The sequence below is a fragment of the Tympanuchus pallidicinctus genome, unplaced genomic scaffold, assembly GCF_026119805.1.
Source record: "Tympanuchus pallidicinctus isolate F22 unplaced genomic scaffold, pur_lepc_1.0 scaffold3, whole genome shotgun sequence".
NCBI lineage: Eukaryota > Metazoa > Chordata > Aves > Galliformes > Phasianidae > Tympanuchus > Tympanuchus pallidicinctus.
In genome coordinates, this window is record NW_026294747.1 from 59,786,883 (window position 1) to 59,804,062 (window position 17,180).

General features: G+C 60.4%; 2 protein-coding genes across 8 annotated transcripts in view; one reads left to right on the forward strand and one right to left on the reverse strand.

Moving 5' to 3' along the window:
* SCAP (SREBF chaperone) overlaps positions 1–1,662 on the forward strand; it is a 52,008-nt gene extending 50,346 nt beyond the window's left edge. For all 7 annotated transcript variants that reach the window (XM_052695030.1, XM_052695029.1, XM_052695027.1 and 4 more), the window contains one exon: positions 392–1,662. In XM_052695030.1, the coding sequence (XP_052550990.1) occupies positions 392–637 (246 nt within the window). In that variant the 3' untranslated portion in view covers positions 638–1,662. The remainder of the gene's footprint in view (positions 1–391) is intronic.
* An 80-nt stretch (positions 1,663–1,742) lies between these two features.
* Positions 1,743–16,760, reverse strand: PTPN23 (protein tyrosine phosphatase non-receptor type 23). Its single transcript, XM_052695017.1, has 25 exons — positions 16,588–16,760; positions 13,864–13,938; positions 13,067–13,194; positions 12,416–12,492; positions 11,743–11,792; positions 11,213–11,344; positions 10,659–10,739; positions 10,080–10,211; positions 9,926–9,973; positions 9,584–9,640; positions 8,923–8,981; positions 8,607–8,686; positions 8,262–8,376; positions 7,994–8,059; positions 7,528–7,673; positions 6,966–7,289; positions 6,686–6,840; positions 6,399–6,550; positions 6,026–6,205; positions 3,634–5,818; positions 3,340–3,524; positions 3,022–3,126; positions 2,757–2,895; positions 2,558–2,668; positions 1,743–2,476 (listed from the first exon to the last, which is right to left on the reverse strand). The coding sequence occupies exons 1-25, from the start codon at positions 16,669–16,671 to the stop codon at positions 1,937–1,939; spliced, it is 5,406 nt and encodes a 1,801-aa protein (XP_052550977.1). The 5' UTR covers positions 16,672–16,760; the 3' UTR covers positions 1,743–1,936.
* Positions 16,761–17,180: the final 420 nt, after the last annotated feature.

Sequence of the window (17,180 nt, forward strand, 5' to 3'; positions counted from 1 at the left end):
AGAGTGTGTGGATGTGTGGGCTGAGGGGGAACAGCTGATGTACAAGGGTGGGTGGTGACAGGACAAGGGGAATGGTTTTAAAGTGAGACAGGGGAGGTTTGGGTTGGATGTGAGGAGGAAGTTCTTCTCCCAGAGGGTGGTGAGGCACTGGCACAGGTTGCCCAAGGAGGCTGTGGATGCCCCATCCCTGCAGGCATTCAAGGCCAGGCTGGATGTGGCTCTGGGCAGCCTGGGCTGCTGGTTGGTGACCTGCACACAGCAGGGGTTGGAGCTGGATGAGCACTGTGCTCCTTTGCAAGCCAGGCTGTTCTGTGATTCTATGATACAATTCAACTCCAGCCCCACTCCTGGCACAGTGCTGGGGCTGAGCCTCTTCTTCACTTCCATGCAGGAAATGGGCTGTGGCTCCAGCCTGGGCGTCATCTCCGACAACCTGCTGGTGACGGGCGGGCAGGGCTGCGTCTCCTTTTGGGACATCGGCTACGGCGATCTGCTGCAGACTGTCTACCTGGGGAAGAGCAACGAGTCGCAGCCCGCGCGGCAGATCCTCGTGCTGGAGAACGCCGCCATCGTCTGCAACTTCGGCAGCGAGCTCAGCTTGGTCTACGTGCCCTCAGTGCTGGAGAAACTGGACTGAGGAGGGACGGCTGCTGCAGGCCGGGCGGTGAGCGCAGGGTGGATGCGGCGATGGGACGGACCTGGATGTGCAGCTCTGCAGGGCTCTGCTGGCTCTGCTCTATGTGAACTGCTCTGTGTCGGCTGCCAGGCTGCAGGCACTGAGCCCTGCGGCCTCCTCATGTTTCCTGCGCTGCTCCTGGGCTGCATGGGATGGTCAGAGGTTGGTGTGCGTGCTGCTGAGGCAGCGTGCTGGAGGCACTGTGCTCCACTGCAGCACCCTGCGTGGGACAGGAGCTGCAGGGCCGCTGGCTGCAGCAGGAAATGCAGCTGGGGCGTGTTGAGGTGGTTCCTTGAGCCGGGCAGCTGGTGAGGAGACCGAATGAAAGCAGTGAGTGTGGAAGCGTGGAGCTGGGGGGCTCAGGTGCCTGCCTTGCTGCAGCACAGCCGGGGCCCCATTGCCTGCAGTGCTCCATGGGGCAGGAGGCCGCTGCACGCAGCGCAGCTCTGTGGCTGTAGGCAGGACGGCTCCGTGCTGAGCGGCTCCACGTGCCTTAGCGCGCAGGCAGGGCCAGGGCAGCCCTGCTGTGTGTGGGCTCTGTGCTGCAGCAGTTCCTGCCCTATTTATTTATATGCTGTATATATTTATTTATTCTGGCAGGAGAGTGCGGGAGCTGCCCCGGGCCCCATCTGCAGCAGTAGCACCTTCCTCCTCCTTCTCCTTGGACTGGGGTAGAGGGGCCCAGGGCGCACATTCTGCTCCAGGGGTGCGGGGCCGTTCCCCAGCAGTTCCTAATGCTCTTTGTGCTCAAGTAAACGACGCTGTTGTCTGTTCCTCAAACCCCACTGATTGTAGGGGCAGCGCTGCAGCCCGGGAGCAGCTGCAGGGGGGGAGGAGGAGGAGGACAGCCCTGGCCCCGGCGCCCGCCCCGCACCTCGGGTGGCCTTAGCGCTGCTGTACGCTTTGTGCTGTACAGTGGGAGCATTTTTGTACCGGATCGTGTTTTATATGTGTACAGACACCTCCATTAAACACAACTAACCCGAGTGTGGCTGCTGCAAGTGCCGACCCATCGCCCTCTCGCTCAGCCCCACGGCTGCGGCCAAAGCCCAAGCTGGAGAAGCGCTTCAGTGCCAGATCAAACTCTCTTTATTTTAGTAGCAAAGAGCTGAAAAAGTCAGTTCTGCTCAGAGTGAAAGGCCGCGCTGAGCGCCCGTGTGACGCTGCACAAAGCAGAGGGTGGGGGGAGGCCGTGCCCCACCGGGCCCCACAGAGCTGGGGGCTGTAGTGCTGCTGGGGGAGGGGGGGCTGAGCCACCCCTCAGCTCTTGTTGAGTGTCCAGAGGGGGTCGAGCATGCTGAGCGGGTCATCGCTGGGCCGGGGTGCCCGCAGCCCTTCTCCCGTCTGCGCCTGCAGGAAGTTCTGTTTGTTCATGCGCTGTTTGCCCTTCAGCGACGCGTCCAACGTGAAAGCCTCAGGTGTGAGCGAGGCGAGGAGCTCCAGGGAGGAGGTGGGCGCCGGGGGGGCAGCGGGGGTTGGCGGGGGGATCTCCTCCACGTGGTTGCTGCTCTCGGTGTCACCCGGCGGCTCTGGCACCGGCTCAGGGTTGGGGGCGCAGACGCCATCCACCGCCGTCCCTCCGTCCGTCCCCGTCCCTCCGTCCGTCACAGCATCAGGCAGCACAGGCACAGCCTCCACGGCGGCAGCGTTGGGCACAGGGGCGACTTCCGGCCCCCAGCACCCCCCTCCCTCCCCCCCGCCCGGCGGTTTGATGCTCAGCTTGGCGATGGTGGCCTGGATGGAGCTGATGGGCACATCGCCGCCCAGCACCAGATCCTGCGGGTCCTGCTGGAAGTAGAGCTGCGGGAGAAGCTCCGTCACCCCCCACGCTGTGCCACCCCCACCGCCCCCCCCCCCCCCCTCTAAAGCCCCCACACCCACCTTTGGGGATGCGCTGTTGGCTTTGGGGACGGCCGGAGCGCCCACCCCGTGGCGGTGCAGCAGCTGCTCGGCGTGCTGCAGGACGGCCTCGTAGCAGAACTTGAGGTGCAGCTGCAAGAGGAAGGTGGGAGCACGGTGAGCACAGCACCGGGATACAACCCCCCCCCCCCTCCGCCCCCAGCCCAGGGCCCCCCGGCACCTTTTCCTGCAGCATGTGCTTGCGCTGCTGCCGCATGCGTCTCACCAGCTGCGCCAGCTCAGGGATGCCGTTCCCCGCCTCCACCTCCTGCACGGCAGCGTACAGCAGGCAGAACGCGCCGGTGCGGCCCACGCCGGAACTGCGGGGATACGGAGATGCGGCCGGAGGGCACAAAACCGGCAGGGCATCAAAGAGATTCCCTCCCTCCCTCCTCCCCATCCCCGCTCCGAACCTCTCACCAAGCCGAGCCCGCAGCGCCGCTCACCTGCAGTGCACGACGATGGGGGTGTGCAGAGGGCGCTGGTGCAGGTAGTGGCCGTGCACGTCCTGGATGAAGCGCAGCAGGCTCGCCTTGCTATCGGGCAGACCCCTGCGGGGAAAGGACGCTCAGTGCACGCTGGGGACCCCAATTCAACCCCTACCCACCCCGCGGTCAGGGCTGCCCCACGCAGTCTCTCCCCCCAAGCTGGAGCTGCACCGGTGGGGAAGGAGCAGCTCCCTCCCTGCTACAAAGCGCCCCCCTTTCCCCCCTCCGTCCCCCTTCATCCCCTTCCCCCCGGCCCCCCGAAGCCCTCTGCCGTACAGCTCCGGCCAGGAGGTGAACTGCAGATGGATGACGGTGCGCTTCAGGCTCTGATCGCGATACTGCAGCGTTATCATCCGCTCCACGTGGGTCGGGGCCGCCTTCACGCTGCTGAGGACGAGAGTGATGGGACCCTGCACCACCGGCTGGCCCCGCTCCGTCGGGAAATACCGCAGCACTTTTTGCTTTAGGGATGAGACGGGGAAAAGGGTCAGGAGTGCCTCGAGATCACCCCCCGTCCGCGTACCGAGCAGTGCAGGGACAGCCCTCCACTCCCCCATGGAGCAGCCCTACCTTCTCCAGCTCCTGCTCCGACACCAGCATGACAACCACGGACACTTTCTGCTCGTAGATCATGAGCCAAAAGTCGGCGGCTGTGCCGAGCAGCGGCGCCTGCGTGGCGATGATGGTCGGGCAGTACGGGGACAGATCCTCCACCCTGCTGGCGTTGATGTAGTCGTCTTTGCCCGAGCGGAGCACCACGCGGTTCCTGTCGTAGGGCATGATGTCCTGGTGTCGGTTCTTCATGGAATAGCAGCGGGCGATGGCGATGGAGAGCTGCCGGGCGTCGCGCTCCTGGGCGTCCTGCAGCTCCTTCCAGAGCGCGTCCAGCTCCGCGGCGCCGCCGGGCTCCGTCTGCTCCAGGCGCTGCAGCAGCGCTCGGAAGCGCTCCAGCTCAGCCCGCAGCCGCAAAACGCGCTCGGGTTTCTCGTAGGGATCGTTCTCGATCAGCTGCACCGCTTTGGGCTTCTGACCCTCCTTGGCGTCCGCCTTGGTGGGCTGCAATAGGGGTTGCCCCACGGCCGCCTTGGAGCCGCCGTGTTGGCTCTCGGGGCTGGAGGACAGGAGGTCGTCGGTGGAGGAGCTCTGGCGCTGGAAGGCGGTCTCGGCTGTGCCCGGCGCGGGGGTCAGCGACGGCGGGGGTCTGTGAGGCACCGCGCCGGGCACCAACGGCGGGGGCTGCACGGGAGGCTGCGGGGATGGGGCCGGGGAAGGGACGAGAGGGCACGGCACCACCACGGGGCCTTGAACCTGGCTGAGGACGGGGCCTGGAGATGGGGCGGGGGAGGGCTGCGGGGGCCTCATAGGGGCGGCGGGGTGGCACGGAGCGGGGCTGGGACAGAAGGGCAGAGCCGGAGAACCGCCAGGCACGGGCTGCAGAGCGCCGTGCATGGGCTGCGCCATAGGGCCGCTCTGACCGGGGGGTCCGGGCACCGCCGTGCCGAACGGGAGGGACCCGCCGTGCGGGGGGAGCCCGGGGGGCGGCAGTTTGTCCTGCCCGGGGGGCAGCGGGTAGAGCTGGGGCCGCAGCGGGGGCTGCCCGGGAGGCAGCTGCCCTACGGGGCCGGAGAAGGGCTGCTGGGCAAAGGGGCCTTGGGGGGGCAACGGGGGCCGGGCCGGGGGCTGGAAGGGCAGCGAGACCTGCGGGCGGGCCGGGGGGAGGAAGGGAGCGGCTGCTGCGGGAGGGAACGGCTGCGGGGCAGCGACGGCCGGGGGGCGAACCGGGAGGTCCGCGGGGGGAGGGAAGGCGGCGGGGGGCTGCGCCGGAGGGAACGGAGCCGAGTGGCCGAAGGGCGGCTGCAGCCCCGCCTGGGCATAGGGGGGGAAGGAGGCGGGGGGGCCGCCCGGGCGCTGCGGGGCCACGAAGCCCCCCCCGGGGGGCACCGCCGGCCCCGGGAGCCGCGGAGGGGCCGCGCAGCTGGAGATGGGCGCCTGCACGCTGTCCACGGTGGTGGTGGCCGGGCGCGCGGGCGGGTTTTGCTCGGGGACGGCCACCGGGGTCGGACCCACGACCGGGGGTCTGACGGGGCCGGGCGGGGGCAGCCCCGGTTGGCCAAGGCCGTAGGAAACAGCGGGAGCCGCGGCGGTGCCGTGCTGCGGGGAGGAGCGAGGGGGAAGCAGGCGGGGCACCGCGTAACCGGGCTGCGCCAACGGCGGCCCGGGCTGCACCGCACCCCGCAGCAGGGAAGCGGCGGGGAAAAGCTGAGGGGCAGAGGAAGGGGCCGAGCTGGGGGGCGGCCCGCTCACCTGGGGGGCGGAGGGCTGCAGGAGCTGCGCCGGCACTACCGGAGCTCCGGAGACGTGGGGAAAGGGAGCCGGGCCGGCAGCGGGCGCCGGCGGCAGCCCGTAATGCCCGGGGAGGGCGGGGAAGCGCGGCGGGGCGAAGGGCTGGCCGGGCTGCAGCGGTGCGCTCGCCAGCCTGGGGGCGAAGAGGTCGGGGCCGGGGGGCCGCAGCCCCGCAGGCAGAGCGGGATCGAGGGCGAGCGCGGCCAGCGTGGAGGGCGGCAGGCGGGCGAGATGCGCTGCCAGGACGTCGGGGGGGAGGCTGCGCAGATCCTCGGGCAGGTCGGCCAAGGCCAGGGAGGCCAGCGGGGGGAGGTCGCCCACCTCTGGCCCCTCGGCTTCCAGCTCCAATGGCTTCTTCTGGAGGGAGGGTTTGGGGGCTGTGGGACGAGGGGGTGGGTGCTTCTTCATTTCCCTGCCAGGGGGGAGTAGGGATTAACGTGGGCAGCTCACCCTGAGCCTCCCCCATCTCCACCCAGCAGGGTGCTGACGCTGCCCCGTGGGGTGAGGAGAGTTCACAGGGCTGTGGCACCGAAGCCAGAGCCTCCACCCCGCAGCCAACCGTGCTTCTCTCCCTCCCTGGCTGTCCCACTGCATTCCCTCCAGCCCCAGCACCACCTACTTCTCCAAGATCTGCTGCCTGTTGGCTTCAGCAGCCTGGCAGGCTGCCCGCGCCTTCTCCAGCAGCTTGGCAGCTTTCCCCTCCAGGTCGGTGTAGAAGTCCTTCCCCTCCTGAGATTTCTTCATCAGGTCCTCGTAGGCTTCGTAGGAGGCCACCAAGGTCTGAACAGTGGTGTTCCACCTGGGGATGTGGCACAGAGGTGTGTGCATGCACACAGAGAACAGGGCTGCCCTCATGTTCCCCTGCCCCTGGGTAGCCCCACTGTGCAGCATCAGCAGTCACCAGAGCCCCCAGCCCCACAGGCAGCCCGTTTGGAGTGGGTGAAGGCTGTTTCCAAACACCAAGACCCACATCATCCCATGCCCCCACTCACTTGTGCTCCACCTCGGCCAGGGCCTTGCGCACAGCTGCATATTTGACATTGGCATCTGTCAGGGCCTTCAGGATGTTCTCCTGCGCAGCCAGATTCTGCTCCAAGTATACCTTGATCTGGTCATACTTCTTCAGCTGCTCCTCAAAGAGTTTCTGCCCAAAGAGGGAAGGATCTGAGGGGCCAGTAGGCACACTGCCTCCCAAGGGGCTTGAGGCTGGGATGGAGCAGAGTTCTCACTGCAGCCCATACTGGGGTACGTGGCACAAGGAAGGGCTGAGGACACCCACCTTCATCTCGGAGCGATCAGTGGTGACCAGTGAGGTGGTGATATCGTCCTTCTGAATCATCTCACGCAGCTGCTGCTCCAGGGACATCCGCTGGTCCCTCATCTCCTGCACCTTGCCCAGGATTCTCTTCAGGTTCTGCAGCACCTGTTTGTCATCTGGGGGATAGGGAACGCTGAGCGGCTGCGGTGGAGCCACGCAGCAACCCCAGCCCAACCCCAAAGCAAAGGGAGAGGAGCTGCAGGGGCTGGGATGTGGGGTGGGTCAGCAGCGTGCTTCTCACCTTCGCTCAGCGTGGGTGAAGGCAGCGCAGCCCGGACCTGTTCCAGCGGCCCGCTGAGCAGGCGCAGGTTGCCAATGTGCAGGTTCATGGCTTTGTGCAGCTCTGTGTTGGTGAAGCTGGCCTTCTCGTGCAGCTCCATGTACTTGGAACACTCCTTGCTGACCTCGGCCAACCCTGTGGAGGATGGTGGTGGCGGGGAGCCCTGTGACACTGAGCCCTTCCCCAGCAGCTCCTGCAGCTTGCGCTCCTGAGCCTCGTCCTCCTCAAGCAGGTCCCGGATCTCCTTCAGCGAGGCCTCCACATCAGTGAACACCCCAGAGAGCACTGGAAGAGCAACAAAGAGGCTGGTTTGTGCCCAGGAGGGGCCTGCAGTGCGCTCCAGGAAGCACCAAACCTCTCTGCGGCAAGCAGGACACCGTCACCTACCACAAACAGCCAACGGGAAGGAAGCTTTAGGGGTAAGGAATTTATACAGGCAAGAAAATGGTGATTGGAGATTCCCCAGCTGCAGCCAGGGGGGAAAAAGACAATCCCAGCCCCTTGCTGGTCCCAGTGAGCTCACCCTGCATGGACTGGACGAGGTTCTTGACGGTGTCGGGGCGCACGCTGAGCGCGGCGCACTTCTCCATCAGGATGGGGGGGATGTGGCTGTACATGTCCTGGTTGTCCACTGTCTCAGGGTCCAGCTGCATGGAGTCCATGAACTGGCTACAGGTGGAAAGAAGCTCCTGAGTGATGGCACCTGACCACCCCCAGCTTCCCCATCCCACACCACAGCCACTTCAGGGCATGGTCCTAAGGAATTGTCCCCCAGCAGCAAAGCAAAGCTGCTGGATGAATTGGGAACTGGTCACTGACCAGAGCTGGGCAAACTGGGACAGACTGTGCTCAGCACGAGGGCAAAGGGCTGAGAGCTCAGAGGTGCCTGTTCCCATCAGCAGCCACCCCATGCCCAGCTCACTGCCCTACACCCGGGTCTGGAGCAGGGGGAGAGGCCAGGGCCCCGTTCAGGTACAGCTCACACGTACTCCAGCACTTCATTCTTGGCTTCAATCTTTGCCATTACGTCTCTCAGCAGTTTGGCCTTCTCCTCACTGTAACAAAGAGAAAAATCCTTCAGTGCTGCTGTGAGACTCAGGAAACAATCATCGTAGGGGTTGGAAGGGACCTCTGGAGATGAGCTGCAGCTCAGCCCCCCCAAAGCACGAGGACATGAGGGCTCTCTGGGGACACAGGCTGTTTGTGAGCTCAGTCCTGGAGGTCTGCACACAGCTCCATGGGTGTCCTGGGACACACCTGTACAGTGAAGAAGCCTCGTGGGCAGCCATGGGCACCAGCTTGGCAAAGATATCAGGGCCAGTGACAGCAGGGTCTGTGGGGTTGACAGGGAGGGCTTTCACCAGTGGAGCACCTGCAGTTCAAACACAAAGCATGTGTGGGTCTGGAGCCTCCAACAGGAAAACTGCTCTGTTCCAAAGTCAAAGCCTCATTCCTAGCAGATTCCACAGAGAGGAGAGCATCTCAGCACAAAGTCCCACTGCTCCAGAGGTTTCCCACATCTCCACGGATCCGCCGTGCATCACTGTGCATGCCCCCCCCTTCCCTTAGCAGCTCACAGGAGGGGGCACTGCCCATCCTTACCTTTCACAGACTGCAGGGTGTCCAAGGCAGGCACAGCTTCATGGTAGATGAAATCGTTGTCTTTTTTGGCCGAGTTGTACCTAGAAACAAGAAGTGATGAGAAGCACACATCACCCCTGGCTCCCTGAGCGTGGTCCCCACGGGGTCAGGTTCTGCCCCTCCTGGGTTCTGGGAAGAGCCAAGAGCCTCAGGCAGCACAGGGGGGACACAGGACACTGCCTTGCTGAGGCTCCTCACTGGCTGCTCAGGCTATGAGGTGTTTGTGGCCCATAGAAAAGCAGGACAGTTATGGCTGGGGCAGCCTGAGCACACTCACTTGCCACCGATCACATCCATAGTGAATCTCAGGGCTTCCTGGACAGTTTCTGGCTGTCCCTGCACAAGTGACAACAAAAGCAAGTTAACACAGGCAAGGGTAGGGGACTGCTGCCCCAGTGCTGACTGCAGCTGTGTGTCTGCAGGTACAGTCAGAGCGCACCCTGGGAGCAGCAGCAGCACCACCAGCACCACCTCATCACCATGCCCTCCCTGTGGGGCTGCTGGAAGGTAACAGAGCCTTGGAGAGGGCTGATGGGGGTCCCAGAGGGGAACACTGATGTTCTGGGAAGCCATAATGTCTGCCACTCCAGTCAATGGGCAAGGAAAGCTTTTACATTGGCACCACCAACTCTCATCCTTGGTATCTCGCTGCCCACCAGCAGTGCTCAGCCCTCACCCCACACCTGTACCCTGAGTCACTCAGTTCCCACTTCAAGGCACTGCACTCCAGACTCACACCAGCAAAGCAAAAGTCCCTTGTGTCACTCTGTCCCTTTCCTCAGGAGTGGACAGCCTTGTGTCAGCCCCAGAGGTCTCCCTGAGCACTGCTCCTAGAGCAGGGATGTGAAAGAATCCTGCCCAAGGGTGCTTCCACAAAGCAGTGACACACTGAGGGTTTTACAATCTGGTCACTGTTACCAGAGAAAGAAGGAATGTACCTTTGCCAGCTTGATAGCTTCATTGAGTTTATCCAGTGCACTCTGGAAGTAGATGACCTGCAGAGAGAAGAGGAATTAGCCCCAAATATGTTAAAAGCACCAGAGTTGGCCCAGAATTACGTGCCTACTCCTTGCACCACAGCCAACCCCAAGGGCTGCAGCTTTGTTCAGTGCAATAGGGTTTGCCAAGAACACCTGCGTGGCACCAAAACAGCCCCACGAAGCACCAGCACTCTTCATAAACTCTTAATGCACAAATCCCATCATTAGCATGACAGTCCCTCCCAGGACTCAATCCTAGCAGGGCAGGAGCTCAGCGTGGGTCAGCACAGCCACACTTACCCTTTCCCCAAACTTCTGCTGCTCTTCAGCCTGTTTTCCCATGTGCAGCTGGAACAAAACACAGCAGCAGCGTTAGGGATCCTTCCAATGACAGAAATCTTTCTGGCAAGCAAATCAAGGGCTGGTCTCACGTGGTGCCACTCTTCCCACTTACATGGGCCACAGCAGCAAAATAGTAGATCTTCATTTGAACCAGCTTCTTCCAGTCCTTCTGGATCTTTCCCAGCAGTGAGGCTGTCTCTGAGTTCTCCAAGGCCCGGCAGGCCTCTTTGTAGTAATCCACCACCTGTAGGGAGCAGGATGGGCATCTGAAAACTCCACAGACAGATCCCAGTTTGAAAGGAAAGCAGCAATGGAAAGGATTCAGTGAGCTTGGTCTGAGATCACCCGGCCAGCACAGCGAGATGGTGGGCATCTTATTGATGTATTTTGGGTCAGAGCCAGAGACTACAGCCATCCCTGTGCTAAGTTTTCCCCAGAAGGTGTGTTAAAAATACAATTTTCTTTGTGGAAATTTGCTGTTCTTCTGCTTTGAGGAGCTGTGACTGCATTTCTAGCTCGCTGTGACAGCAGCCCTGTGTGGCTGCACTGATGCTGTACAGAGTCTGGACAAACCCTTCCAAGCTCCTCATCCCAAGCACCACTGCCATGCACAGAGAGAGCAAGGCTGTTTGCTTCCAGCAGGTGCTTGTGGAATCAGCAAGCAATCAGCAGAGATCCTCCAATGCCTCACCTGAGCGCTGATCCGGGCCACAAGGAAGCTCTTCCTGTTGTCCAGCATGGACTTCTCCAGCAGACATTCCTGTGCCTGGCCCTGCCAAAGTAAGAAGGAAGCCTGAGTTTTCCTGTACAGGAAACCCTCCTGGACTCACTGGTAGCAGTCCCTTTCTTGACACACAGCCCAAAAAGACAATCCCACAATCCCCACAGCCCCTGGGCCCAGCAGCGTGGCACAGAGCTTTTCTTTACAGTGTCTCTGAAAGAGCAGTCAGGCACTGGAAGAGTTGGAGTCCCCATCCTTGGAGGTGGAGATGTGGCACTTAGGGACATGCTGAGGATGGTTTGATGGTTGGGCTCGGTGATCTTAGAGGTCTTTTTCAACCTTCATGATTCTATCTTTCACATCCCTGCTCCTAGGAGCAGTGCTCAGGGAAACCCCTGGGGCTGACACCACGCACTGCTTCCTCCCAGCCCCACTTCCAGTCACACAGCAGCTGCCCGAGGGCCTGCAAGGAGCCATTCCCACTGCCCCACTGCTTCCCCACCACCCCAGAGCCCTCTTCATACCAGCATGAGGTTGATGTTGAGGTTGAGGATCTGGTGGCTCATGTCCACGCTGTAGGAGTGGGGGAAGTGGTCCCGCAGGTAGGTAAAGGCACCAGCAGCACACTGGAAATGGGTGCACGAAACCTTCATGCCCTGAGCAGACAGGAGAACACGTGTCATGCATGCACACAAGCCAAGCCAGTGGATGCAGGGAGGTTGTGGAAGACTGGAGAGGCAGCATCCTGCCTTCACACCAATGGTTGGGGTGATAAAATCCAGCTCAGCGGGGCTTAGATGTTTCCTGTGCTGCTCGTGCCTCCTTTGAGACTCCCAAAAGCAGCTGCCACAGCCTGCTCTTAGGGCCAGCTTCAATCTAGAAAGCTCTCAATGCATTTAATGGTGGTTTTAATGCAGGCTGTGCATGCACTAAATTGTGGCTGTGTGATCTCTCCCCTCCCGATCCTGTGTGCTGAGAAAACAAGCAGACATCCAGAGCTGCTGTGTGACGTGGATGCTTTTAACAACCCACACTGAAGAGAAGGGACTGTTACCTCCTCAGACACTCTCTTGTCCATGGCGCCCAGCATGGAGTGCAGCGCACCTGGGGAAAGAGGAGCACAGCTCAGTGGAGTGATTTGCAGCTGGTCAGCCCCCACGCAGCCCCACATGCAGTGCCAAGGCCAGAAGCTGGGTGTCCCTCGCCAGTGAAGCCCAGATCTGGGTGGAGTTTCATTAAAGCCCTTTGTTACTGAACAGAAAGCAGACTGCAATGCAAGGGGCAGCCCCAGGCACAGGGATGTGAGTAACTTCTGCTGCACTGGAATGAGCGTGACCTTTCCTTTGGGTTCACAACAAAATCCAAGGCAGGAGAGCAAGAGGGCAACAAGTGTTGCATCTGTTGTTTTTAAACATATTCTGAGGGATGCTGCATGACACACAAAGTCTGACTGGGTCACTGTGCTAGAAAGAGCCTTCTTCCTGCAGCCATGGAACCTGCAGCCCAGCTGTGACACAGACACAGGGCAATGTACAACTGGGGTGCTCTCAGATAAAGAGGAAAGGGAAAGAAGTTTCTGGCAAAAGCCAAAGTCAGCTTCCTGTGCTTCTGCCAGGCTGCTCCAAGGAGGGAACACAGACTGAAGGCAGGGCAGAGAGGAGGGATATCCCTCATGCCCAGTGAAATGAAGGCTGGACCAGCAGGGCAGCTGGTCTCTCAGGACTCACCCAGGTTGTACAGGATGCAAGCCTGCTCATACTTGATGTCCTCATGAGTCACCGTCTTGCCTGAAAAGATCTCTGTCCTGCAAAGAAAGAAGGCTGTTCACCAGCTATAGGTGGAGCTACAGGCTCTGTCTTGCATCTCCTTAGAGCCAGCCTCTGTCTCAGCTCAGCCTTCCTGCCAGCTTCCCAGGGGCAGGATGCCATTTCCACAGGGCTCCCAGGAGCCCCCTGTGCCAGACACAGCCGTGCTTCAGAAGCAGGGGAAGCTGGCCTAGAAGTGCCATCACAAAGAGACCAGTGACTGCACTGCCCTCCTACAGCTTCTGGGAGGCAGATTCTCCCCACCAGCCTCCAACCCCAGGGGCCTCTCTGCTATCTGGAGGCACGTAGGGCACTGTGCCTAAAGGGTCTTTCACATAGATTAAGGGGAAAGGTGCAGTGCAGGATGGAACGTATCAGATGTCTGTAAAGGACGTGCAAAGTGATGAGGGGACAGCTGTTCTGGCTTGGGGCAACCTCCCCATTTCACAAAGTGCAGCAGTCAATTGCAGCTCTCAAACCTCCCATCCTTAATGCCCCAGACTTGAACGTACAGGAAAACTGTGCACGAAGAGGAAGCCCCTTTTCCCCTACCGCAGCACAGCAGCACCTCACCATGCAATGGGGACTGCAGCCTCCTGCTCGGCGCCCATGGGGATCCTGCTTTGCAGGTAGTGGAGCTGGCCAAAGTATTTCCTCAGTGTGCTGCAGCCCTCGAAGTCCCTGGGCACGTTCACGGCGCTCTGGGGGAGACAGAGAAACAGGAATCATCTGCCCAGGGCTGGGCAGCACACTGGGTGTGATGGCAAAGGGCCCAGTGCCCGCCTGGCTTGCAGCAAGGTGTGCAGATGGGAGCAGGTGCCTTTCTGCAGGGGAAAGCTGGGCTCACACATTTGTTGGCACCCCCACGATAAGCACACTGAGAAAAAGATGTCTGTCTGCCCCCAGATTATGCTTTATGGAACCAATTTACGGATCCAGAGCAGTGAGATCAAGAAGGAAGAACCCGTGTTCTCCCTGTCACGGAGTGAAACAAGAAAAAGGAGGAATTTGAGAGCAATTGGAAACATCTCGTGTCCCTGATCGGATGCAGTGGGGGGTTTCTGCAGCCTGCAGGGCTGTTGGAGCAGTTCTTTTACTCCTGAAGGAAAAGACAGGCTGCCCTGCCAGCACTTGTACACGCACAAAGCCCTCTGGCTGCCAGGCCAACAGCTCTGCCTCAGCCCCGTGTGCCTCTCACCACCCCTTTTTTTGGAGGCTCTCAGTGAGGCTGTGGCTTCATGCTACAGAGCCCTAACATCCAACCTCCTCAAGCTCTCAGGGAGCCCAAATCACCTGAGGGGTGCAGGACACAGCCTGGCTGCTGAAAGCACTGCCATTGGGTGATGCTGAGGCCAGCAGTGCTGACTTACCTGCCGCAGCACCTCCAGCTTCCGCAGCTCCTCGTTGTAGTTCTCTGGGTTCTCCCCATAGTTCTTCAGGACAAACTGGAAGGGAGAAAGAACAGGTGAGAGCTCAGCCCCATCTGAGAGCAATACCACAACCACTGCCCGCCCCACATCAGGCAGGGCCTGCAAGAATTCCCTGTGTTGTTTCTGAAGGACACTTTGCCACAGAGCTTGCTCAGAGGGCAGCCTGGGGATGGTGGGAGGGATGTACTCCTGCCCCAGGGTTCTGCCAGGACTGGGGAAGGCATTATTGGGGAGGATTCATATTTTCATACTCATCTGTGCCTAACTCACGTGCATTAAGGAAAAGCCTCAGCTGAGCAGCCAAGGGTGAGGCAGCTCAGTGTCGGCCCAAAGGGGACACAGGACAGCTGGGGAGGGACTCTTTGTCAGGAGCACAGAGGTAGGACAACAGCAATGGCTTTAAACTACAGCAGGGTGGATTTAGTAACACAACATACAGCCCAGAGCAGCTGTGAGTGCCCCAGCCCTGCAGCACCCAGGGCCAGACTGGATTGGAGCTGCTCCTACCCATGGGAAGGGTTGGGGCTGGGTGGGCTGGGTTCCTTCCAACCCAAACCATGCTATGATTCTTTTGGGTTACACTTCTGGCAAGCTTGGCACTTCCAGACTGAAGAGAGCTCTTGTGGCTTTGTATACTACACTCCTCTAGCATTTCTCTGCCAGGTTAAAGCAGTTTGGTACATCTGAAGCACTGCCAGCCCCCCTTGCCACTGAAGTAATCTAAATCTCCCACCATGCAATGAATAAAATATAAAAATAAATCCATACACAAAACTCTCAGCCGGGCCAGAGCTGCACAATGCCCAGGGCTGCGGGGCATGACTCAGCTGCATGGTGACAAAGCCACTCCCTGTGTCACCCTGTGTCCCCTCCCACCCCACTCCTTTGTTATCAACATCCCAAACTTCAGCAGGCAAGCAGGTGGTGGCACCAGAGGAACACCATGCACGTAAATAAACGAATTTGTAAACCAACAAGGTTGTAAATCGAGGTTTCCCTCTATAGGTAGCACTGCAAAGTGCCAGCTGGAGGTGGGGCTTCTTGTTCATAGCTGATAATTAAGTCCTGAATCTCCCTCCACTTCATAAAAACAAACTGAAGGACAGAGAGGTGACAGCCCTGCCAGGACAGCCCACTCATGCAGCAGGTGAAGCTGTATGCTCACCATAACATCACTCTTTTCAGTCAGAAATCTTAAATAATAGGCAAGATCTTTCACAGAAGCAAACATCACAAAGGCCTAAATCCACGTTCAGATGAAGGTGGGGATGGAGCACCCAAAGCACAGCGCAAACAAGTTTGAAGGGAGAGGGGCTCAGCTCCCCTGCAGTCAGAGTGACAGGCAGGGCACCAAGCTGGGGTCTGCAGGAACTTTTCCTCCCTCCATGTTTTGCTTTGGACAGGGAACACATTGATCACGATGCCCTTTACAGGCACAACAGATGCTTGCTAATCTTTCACATTTCAGCTCCAAGGTTGGCAAATATCTTTCTTTTCCATCAGGGCAAATACCACGTTGCTCCCTCGGAGGAAAACATACATCCCATGGGCAGGGGATGAACGGGAATGGTTTGGGTTGACCTCGACACAGGGCAGCAGCCCTCAGCCCATCAGTTGACTATCAGCCCATCTGTTGGCTATGGTCTCTGCATGTTTCTATCCCAGGACAGGACTCCAGTTCTGGCTGTCCCACTGAAGGAGCCTCTCACTAGCAACAGAAGCACTCACAAGCACAATCCCACTTCTCTTTTCAACTCCTGATGGGTGCTGGGCTGCTCCTTTTGAAGGTCACTACAACTCTGCCATACTTGGAGCTTCCCTCAATCCTTAATGTTGCATATTGGGTAACAGAGCTTTGCCAGCAGTGGGGCTGTCAGAAATGGGAGCACCAGCACACTCTTCCTAAATGTCGTCCTCCGCCCAAAATCCCCAGCAAGAGAGAGAGATGAGGAGAAATTCATCTGCACACAGCACTGGGCTTCTGACACACACTTCTTGATGACGGCAGTGCCCATCACAGTTATGAACCACGAGTGCAGTGCTGGAGAACATTGGGTCTGAGGAAGAACACGGTGCTGGGAGCCGGTCACGTGCTGCAGGGACAGAGCTGCCAACTCACCCCATAGCTCTGGATGGCTCCTACTGGGTACTGCAGGGCTTGAGGAAGCACTAAAGCTTCCTCGCATCTCCAACTCTGCCCCCAAGCACCTGCAATAGTTACCCACTGCTCCAGTGATGAGAGCCCTGGAAAGTCCCAAAGTGGGCACAAAGCCCTGGGGTGACAGGGCTGGGATATACCAACAGCCTCACTTCCAGCCCAACACCCCACACCACACCGATAAGGCGTGGTAGCCAGGATAAGCTGGCTGACCCACAGAGCCCCACAAACCCTCCCAGCCCCACACCTACCGCAGCCCTAGGGACAGCCCAGGACCTCTGCGAGGCCCTGAGCCCACAGGGCCTCCCCACACCGCCCACAGAGCCCCGGCGCTCCTCTCCCTCACAGGCCCCTAGCCTCCTCCCAGCTCCCACAGACACCCCACTGATCCCCCATTGGCCCCTCAATCCCCCCACGGGCCCGCAGGCCCCAGACGGTGCTCCGGGAGCGATCCCGGAAGGGGTCTCGCCGCCTCCGGCAGGCCTCACGCAGGCCCCGACCCCCACCTTCTTAACAGCAGCGTTGAAAGCGAACTCCCCGGCCTCCTTGAGATCCAGCCAGATCATGGGCATGCGGGGCACGGCCTCCATCCCGGCCCAGCCGCCGCCGCCCCGCCGGAAGCGAGCGCGGGGGCTCACGGGAAGCAGAGTCCTCCAGCCCGGCCGTGCCGGGGCGGGGCCAGTTTCCTCTTCCGGTCAGCTGAGACGCCCCGCCCCCCTGTGCGTGCCTGGCGTAGTTTCCATGGCGACGCCCCGCTTCCCCAGAGGGGCGGGGAGCGTTGTTGCCATGACGACGCCTCGCTCGCGGATTGGCGGAAGTGACGGTTGCTATGACGACGCTCCGCCTCTTGACAACGCGGGGCGGTTCCTATGGCAACGCCCTGGGCCTGCTCAAGGCTGCGGCCTGGCCTACCGGCTGGGCCCAGCAGCCCCCGCTCCGCACCTCGAAGCCTCCTTGTTTCCGGATGGTTTCTGCCTCCCTCAGCTGAACTGGGGCTGAGTGTCCTTTTAGTAGGGCTGCAGGTGGCTTCCATCCTCCCCGAGCAAGCTGTCCTGCTGGGAGCACTCGCAATCATTCCTGTGCCACACGTGGATCCACA